The sequence below is a fragment of the Acipenser ruthenus genome, chromosome 28 (genome assembly GCF_902713425.1).
Source record: "Acipenser ruthenus chromosome 28, fAciRut3.2 maternal haplotype, whole genome shotgun sequence".
Taxonomy (NCBI): Eukaryota; Metazoa; Chordata; class Actinopteri; order Acipenseriformes; family Acipenseridae; genus Acipenser; species Acipenser ruthenus.
In genome coordinates, this window is record NC_081216.1 from 1,442,400 (window position 1) to 1,450,559 (window position 8,160).

Here is an 8,160-nt window from a genome sequence, read left to right on the forward strand (position 1 = left end):
ACTGGGCCCACTTAGGCTCGTTCGCTTAATGCAAGTGTGGTCCGTTAACACTAATATAGCACCTCTAACCATTTAGGTAGTTGGGGAAATAAAACTACTGGGAATCTGTGGCTAAACGGACTGCCCTTCCTCCAGATGGCTAGCTAAAGGTCTTATTATGTTCACAGGGTTATACAGTATTGTTCATGACAGCACCCAGTCTATTCTTGAAGGATCCAATAGTCTTTGCTTCAACAACTCTGTCTGGCTGCTTGTTTCAGTGGTTCACCACCCTTGAAAAAGCTCCTTCTCCCCTTGGTTCTGAATATGCCCTTCTTCAGCTTCCACCTGTGGACCCTGGTTCTGTTCTCTGTGACCTATGAAAAATAATTCTCAGCAGCTACTTTGTTAAACCCCTTGACAATTTTAAATACCTCTATTAAGTCACCTCTGGCTCTCCTTCTTTCTAGGCTGTACAGATTCAGCTCTTTCAGTCTATCTTCACATGACACACCTTTCAATCCTGGAATTAATCGTGTTGCTCTCTTCTGTACTCTCTCCAATGCCTCAATGTCTTTCTTATGATATGGGGATCAGAACTGGACACACTATTCTAGGTGTGGTCGTACAAGTCGCCATGGATAAAGGCGTCTGCTAAATAAACAAGTGCATTGTAAAATTTGAATATAACTTCTCTTGATTTAAATTCAATTGTCTTGGCTATATAACCTAACAGTCTATTTGCCTTTTTATAGCTTCTCCACACTGTCTAGTTGGCTTAAGATATTCATCCACTACTAACCCCAAGTCTTTTTCATACATACCCTCCTCTATTTCATTACTATTCGTGCTGTACTTGCCCGTAATGTTTTTGTGCCCTATGTGCAAGACTTTGCATTTATTCAGATAAAATTTCATCTGCCATGTGTCAGCCCAAGCTTGAATCTTGTCTAAATCTCTTTGTATTATTAAAGTTGCTGATTGGGAGTTGGCTACCCCTCCCAGTTTTGTGTCGTCTGCAAATTTGCATAGTTTACTGATTATGAAAATAGAATGTGTTTAAAAGTTGGACATTAAAAAAAAAAAACAAATATTCTACAATTTAGCATTCACTGTTTTTCAGGTAAGCATTTGAATATTTAAGAACATTTCTTGTACAATAACTCTAGAAAAAATGATCCATTTTGAATGTGACAACGCTGTTGTTTTCTGCTTTAATAAATGTTTAATCGTGAAATATCTTAAAATATGTGAATCCACACAATCATGTGGGCGTGCTCTAAATATTAATAAATGTAGTTAATGCATTGCTAGTTTGAAGAGGGTCATTTTCATTTAACTGCTAAGGCACCTGAATTGTTCCACGATAGCCAGGCTAAATGCTTTAGATTAAGCTAAGATGGTGCCTCTAACTCCAAGTTAAGAGCAGTGCTAGAGATTTTTCTTAACAGGGAACACACACGCACATTTTCGAGTAAAAAAAAAGCAAAAAAAAAAAAACAATCACACAGTTGATATTGTTTGCATCACCCAAATTTTATTTTATTGAAAGAAATCCCCAAATATCTCTGAATCGGAGTGAATCCGATCAGGATTACACATTTTTCTTTCTTTCTTTCTTTCTTTCTTTGGGTCTCAGTATGGCTTGCTCAAGGATTTCGAAGTAGAAGAAGAGGATACGACTTTCCCGCCAACCACCTCTTCCACGATGGTCACCACTTTCGTAGTGCTTGAAGAAGTAGTACCGGTGGAAGCTGAAAAGACAAGATTTTTTATTCTTTTTTTTTGGAATAAAAAATATCTTAAAACTCTGAAGAAACTGCAACATCTTTACAATCCAATTTAAAATGAAAACAATAGCCTACAGCCTCTTAAAGTCTCTTGTGCATTAGTATTTAATTGCACCTGGCCAGTGTATTGTATGTTTTCTTTAAATTCACTGCTAACTATAGTGTGGTTTGTCTAATGCAATGACACGCAGTGTGATCTTTTTCCACATTGTAAGTGGCGGTGGTTCCTTTTCTTTCCAAAGCATTATTATAGCCTTTTTAGCAGCAAGTACATGCTTAAGACTCGTTAGGTTTGAATTCTATTTAAGTTGTGGTTGTTCTGTAAGACCTATTCAGTTAAAGAAACACCTAAAATGGTGGATATATGTTTGAATATATTTTCTCAATATATGCTTAATTTTTTGCAGGTCCAGATTGGAATATTTTTAACAGAGGATGTAGGATATTTTACTAACACTCCATAAAGTCTTTTGTTTCTTTTGTATTATATTGAGCGGCCCCTGGGTGAGCAATGATTGCAATTTTGCAAAACTGACAAAACTGGAACTTCAAGGAAATAAATCATAAACATTAGCTACATAGTATCTTGAAACTACTGTTAAGGCAACACTAATTGCATCATAGATTTTTTTTAATGATCATTTTACACACAAACAGCATGGCTTCCAGGTTATAAACAAACAGCTATTGTAAATTGCTGTGTCGTTCATCATTTGTCTTCTTTTGGCTTGTGCAATGCATATGGTTTCTTTGAGGATTCAATAGGATGTAAAATGTTGTGTTGTTCGTATTGGACAAGAAAACTTACTTTTAACCGAAGTAGAGGATTGCATCTGGCCAGAGGATCTGAAAACACAAGAAAGGACGTTATTAGTGTCTATGAAAACCTGGAAATAATACAGCTTAATGTTGTGTAATTGGGTAATTGGGGACAGAGGAGATTTTAGCATAACATGGTATAGCTGGTGTTTGTGTGGCTTGGGCCACCTAAGCAATTATTATTTGTTCCCCTCATCGCATCCGAGCCCTACACAGTCCCCCGATCCCATGACCATGCCAGCTTCCTCTTCTACACCCAGAAACTCTAGAGCGGATGTCAGTGAGCTACCGGCTTCTGGAGGACAAAGGACAGCCCTGCAGGTGTCCGCCTGAGCTTGCTGGTCGGTAGGCTCCGCTGCAGAGCGATGAGGAGAAACAGTCCCTGCTGTTTTTGCCTCCCTAACCCACAGGAGTGCCAGAGTCAATGCGACGCTCCCTCCCGATTCCCCAGCGAAGACTGGCAACTTTGCACAGCCAGGAAGCAAACCTGTGCTCCCCTGACTGTACGACTTAACCTTGCACACCATGTGGCTGTGCTTTTACCGCGTGAGCCACCCGGGAAATCCTTTCTAGAACATCTTTGAAATCTTAAATACATTTTCGTAGATATCAGGGAAAACACTAGCTATTAGATGTTGTTGACACAGCAAGGGAGAGGGAGCGTAACAGGAAACTGTTCTCACCTGCCATCCTCTCCGTCCAGCAGACGCCTGTACTCAGCGATCTCCAACTCCAGGCGGGTCTTGATGTCCAGAAGGATCCGGTATTCCTCAGCGCTGTGCTCTGTGTCAGCTCTCAGCTGTGTCAGTTGGGCCTCCAGACTGGTAACAACACTCTGCAGGTGGCTGAGCTGGGCGGAGTAGCGAGCGTTGGTGTCTGCGAGGTTGGCTTCCAGGCTCTGCTTCTGCAAGGGGGCCACCGGGACAAGAGATGGCTTTTAGAAACTTCTGGCACCAAAGTAAGCGAGCATAGGTGGGCCGAATGGATTTTTCTCATGTTTTTTTTAATGTTCTTATGCGCCTAGTACTTACCATGGTGTGGAGCGACTGAAGCTCGATCTGCAAGCCTTGCAAGGTACGATTCAGGTCTTTGATCTCCGTCTTACTGCTTTGCAGGGATTCGGTGTGTTCGGTCACCTGTTGCTGCACGACCTCAACCTGCGGGGGGAGAACAGGATGGTCAGATTTCGACCGGTGGACTTGTTTGATAAATATATAAACGCCCTCCTGTACTTTAAGGCCAAACAATACAGAAATACTGATATGCTGGATCTGTTTAAAGACCACAGCCCATGTCTACCCCCATAACAGTGATATCGTAAAGTGTGGTTAAGCACCAAAGCGCAGACCAAGTATGCAGAAGTAAATCAGGAAGGTTTGTAGAATATTTCTGTTACCTTGCCCTGGTACCAGGCCTCGACATCTCTGCGGCTCTTGGCGGCCATGTTTTCGTACTGTTCTCTGATCTCCGCAATAATCTTGGCCAGATCCACTCCTGGAGCTGCGTCTACCTCCACTTGAACCTGCCCACTCAGCTGGGAGCGGCAGGAGGCCAGTTCCTGGAACAAGACGGGAGAAAGTTAGCTGGATGAGACGGTGCAGACAGAGAAAGCCTGCAATTGTGAGAGTCTGTTTTGACCTGTTTCTTCGACCTGATGGGGTCAAAAAGAACCATGTTGTCTTGGCTGAATTCTAATCCTGCTTCAAAGTAATTCTGGAATCAATTTCACAAGGTTCCAGATGATGGGATGAATTAGTCTTCTCTAACTATGTCGTGCAAATAAGGACAGCAGACTAAAACACCCCAAAGGTGCAAACATCTGGTTTCCATAAGGAAGAGACTATGCACCTTACCCTAGAGCCTAGACTACATACTCAACTACCTCCATAAATTGGTTCACTGAATGTGTGGCCCATTAAATGAGGGCTCTGTACACGAGTAGGAACCTGTGTCTCTCACCTCCTCGTGGTTCTTCTTGAGGTAGATCAGCTCCTCCTTCAGACCCTCAAGCTGCATCTCCAGATCAGACCTAGACAGAGTCAGCTCGTCTAGGAGCTTCTTCAGTCCGGCGATGTCAGCCTCGACTGACATCCTCATCGTCAGCTCATTCTCATACCTGCAAAGAAGTATATCTATTGAATAACCGGGTGTCATTCGGGAATTAAAATGATAGCATTTTTTATATCGCCACGATTGCTCTCCCTCCATTTTCTACAACCAGGGATCTGTTGGATCACAATGGGATAACAGTTTGATACATATGAAATAGACATTATGTTACACCCTAACATGAATTTGTTGTGAAGAGGCACAGGCTCATGTACATTTGAATAGTTTTCTATTGTCAAACTCACTTGACTCTGAAGTCATCAGCTGCCAGCTTGGCATTATCAATGTGAAGAATGATCCCAGAATTGACATTAAGTGCAGCCGCAATCTATATAGAAAAAAGCAATTGAGACATAGCATTAAGTTTAGTTTACATTATTATTCATCAGTTTTTACCAGATATCAGATATAGACAGGGCTAAATTTGTAAACATAAAAAGTACAAGATCTTATAATTAAGGAATAAGCATTTATGTTTCTAGACCTAATATACTGATCTTGAATTAGCGTAGCTCCCATGAATGCTCAAGTTCTCATCTGCTTCTGGGTTTTGTGCCAGTCAGTAGCTGCATGCCCACCTTTACCTTGCCATGTTTTAACATAATCTTCAGGTCTTTTTTTATCATACTGATCATCATTTGAAAACTAAACAGTTCCTACCTTAGCGCGGAGATCGTCAATGGTGGCATTGTAGGCACTATAGTCACTGGAGACAACGGAGCGGTTCTGGCTCCACTCGCGGATCTGCTTCTCCAGGGTGGCATTGGAGGCCTCCAGGGTGCGCACCTTCTCCAGGTAGATGGCCAAGCGGTCATTGAGGTTTATCATGGTCTGCTTGCCATCGGCCTGAAAGCCACCGCCCATGGCATCTCCAAGTTGGAAGCCCCCAGCGCTGGAGTAGGACCTGGAGCTAGAAGAGCTGGAGATTCGGGAATGCACGTTACTGGAACCTCCGTACATGCTCATGGCTTTCTGACCACCGCTCATACCCCCACCACTTAGGGAGAATGAAGATGAGCCGTAAGCCCCAGAGCCTGAGGAGATCCTGGAAGGACCCCTGCTGGAGTAGCTGCTGTTCTGGCTGGAGAAGGAGGTCATGGTTTCAGCTGAGCAAGGAAGAGGCGATGGAGACAATGAAGGAGATTCAGGAACTGCTGTTCTGGAGTTTCTGGAGTCTCAAGTCAGGATGCACATCGACCCCAAACTACCCTACAGATATACTGAGTCTTGTGGGGGTGTAGTCTCAGGCAGTCAGTTCTCATTGGCTGAGATTGAGATGCACTCCTTAAATACTGTTTGTTTATAAAAGAATTTGCTTGCAGCTATATGCAGGTTGAGAAGAATATGAGTTGTGTATGAGTTTTCTTGTTAAACTTGATTCTGAATGAGTGGGATGTTTTGTTGTTTAAAAAAACACATTGCAGTTGATATTGCATGATAGTGAAAGGGAAGGGCGCTTTAGAAAGAGAAGTTCCATGTTGCAAGATGTTTTTTTTTTTTTATTGAAATATACAGAAATTATAAAAATGATATACAGAAGTGTGGCAGGTTAAATGGGAGCCATGTCAGTCCAGAGATGATACACAAAGAGAAGGAGAAGTGATGCTTTTCATTGGACTAACTAAACAATAATTAATCCCAATAAAGTATTAATTATTAATTAGTGATGAGTTAGTCCAATAGCTAGGGTGACCAGATTTTCAAAGCTCAAAACCGGGACACATTGTTAAATAATTGATAAGACTAATCAAACCTGTTAAATATAGGCTGTCTAATGGTTATTTAAATAGCCATCCTCTCACTCTTAGTATTATCTTTTAAGCAGCTAGCTAATTTCAGTACATATAATGTGTATAATGTGTGGCTAATTAGTAATAAGTAGCCATATTGTGTTATAAGTATTGCAGTCTTTTATATTTAGTTGATTAATAATAATAATAATAATAATAATAATAATAATAATAATAATAATAATAAATACATGTAAGTATTGGCATTTCTTTCTTTGTTTTGTCACTGCTTCAGGTTCTATATATTGAGGTTGTTGATGTGGTTTAGCCTGGTGGATTCGGATGATTGCAACCTCTCGCTGCTCTGTCTGGGCTAAATCCTGTCAGAACTGAACAGCTACAAAATGACACACAATTGTAGATTCGTATTGAATATAAAGTGAATGAAAACACATGGTGCACTGAGGAATACGCATGTATGCCTGTGTTAATCGCTTTATAAAAATAATGGTCTTGAATACCCTAGACCTTGTTTTTATATTATATTTTGTTTTCACTGCAGATGCCATAAACTAAAAGTGGTTGTTTAAGTTATTTTGACAACATTTATTTAGAGTGTGTCGGCTACATGTAGTGGCTGCAAACCAGGACTTTTTAAAGATTTTGAGCAAAATGTCGGGACACTGGGACCTTTGATGGGAAACCGGGACATCTGGTCACCCTAACAATTAAATATGCAATTTATATTAAATTTACATTCAATTATTCCTTGTTACTTTCCATTAACATTTAAGTCAGATTAACTGTATATTCAAATAAAAACATGTAAACAATGGGAAATTATTACATACGTAATATAAATGGACATGATATGCAATTATATTTTCAATTGACATTTGGTTAACATTTAGCAAGAAACCAGCTATTGCATATGTATTAAATATTCATTTAACATTAATTTAATATGCAATTGCATATCTATTTAATATTAATTTATGCCACACAATATAAAGCCATACCAAGGTATCCCCTGTCCTTCTTTTTGTCAATAGGTTAGTGTGCAAACGGATTAGAACACCCCAATGCTTCTGTAGTTTGGTTGTGCATATGAAATCAAACCACTGTAATTGAAAATCTTGGAAAGCTGTCAAAATTGGCAAATTAGTGACTGTCTAATGTAATTGATGACTTTAATAGGCCACGCATGCAAGTAATTAAAAACAGTAAGAGAAGAGGAACAAATAGCCACACATGGTAAAATACAGGAGCCTTTTTAGAAACTTTAAGAGACCTAATTAAAGCGCAAAGCGGTGTGACATTTTCACACACAAGTGCCTATTGTTTCTATATCACATAATTCAGAAGTACTGAATGGCAGTCGTAAAAGAAAGGTGAAAAATAAATCAAGTGACATTTGCAGCAAAACACCCTTTAATAATAAGTTGCTGCCAGGATGAGTCAGACTGCTCCCGGCCATTTCAAAAGTTTCGGTTATCAGTCAATCACTGTCACTGTCATGGAGGTACTTGAGCAATAGCACTCTATGCAAAAAGGTTGGTTTTAGTAAAACTGGTATAGCCGCATGCAATAACTTTCATACATTTGAAAGCTTAAATATATACTGTAAAGCCAAGTCATTTAACAGGAGACTGTCTTTGTACTGCATTGCCCTTAGTTATCAACCAGTTTACTAACACAAATGCTGTTCATTTTCTCGTTATTTATAAATGGTA

General features: G+C 40.1%; 1 protein-coding gene across 1 annotated transcript; it reads right to left on the reverse strand.

Annotated features, from left to right (window-relative positions):
* Positions 1-1,496: 1,496 nt before the first annotated feature.
* LOC117434986 (keratin, type I cytoskeletal 13-like) lies at positions 1,497-5,903 on the reverse strand. Its single transcript, XM_034057757.3, has 8 exons — positions 5,358-5,903; positions 4,943-5,025; positions 4,548-4,704; positions 3,985-4,146; positions 3,620-3,745; positions 3,272-3,492; positions 2,578-2,615; positions 1,497-1,733 (listed from the first exon to the last, which is right to left on the reverse strand). The coding sequence occupies exons 1-8, from the start codon at positions 5,793-5,795 to the stop codon at positions 1,615-1,617; spliced, it is 1,344 nt and encodes a 447-aa protein (XP_033913648.1). The 5' UTR covers positions 5,796-5,903; the 3' UTR covers positions 1,497-1,614.
* Between the last annotated feature and the right edge of the window lie 2,257 nt (positions 5,904-8,160).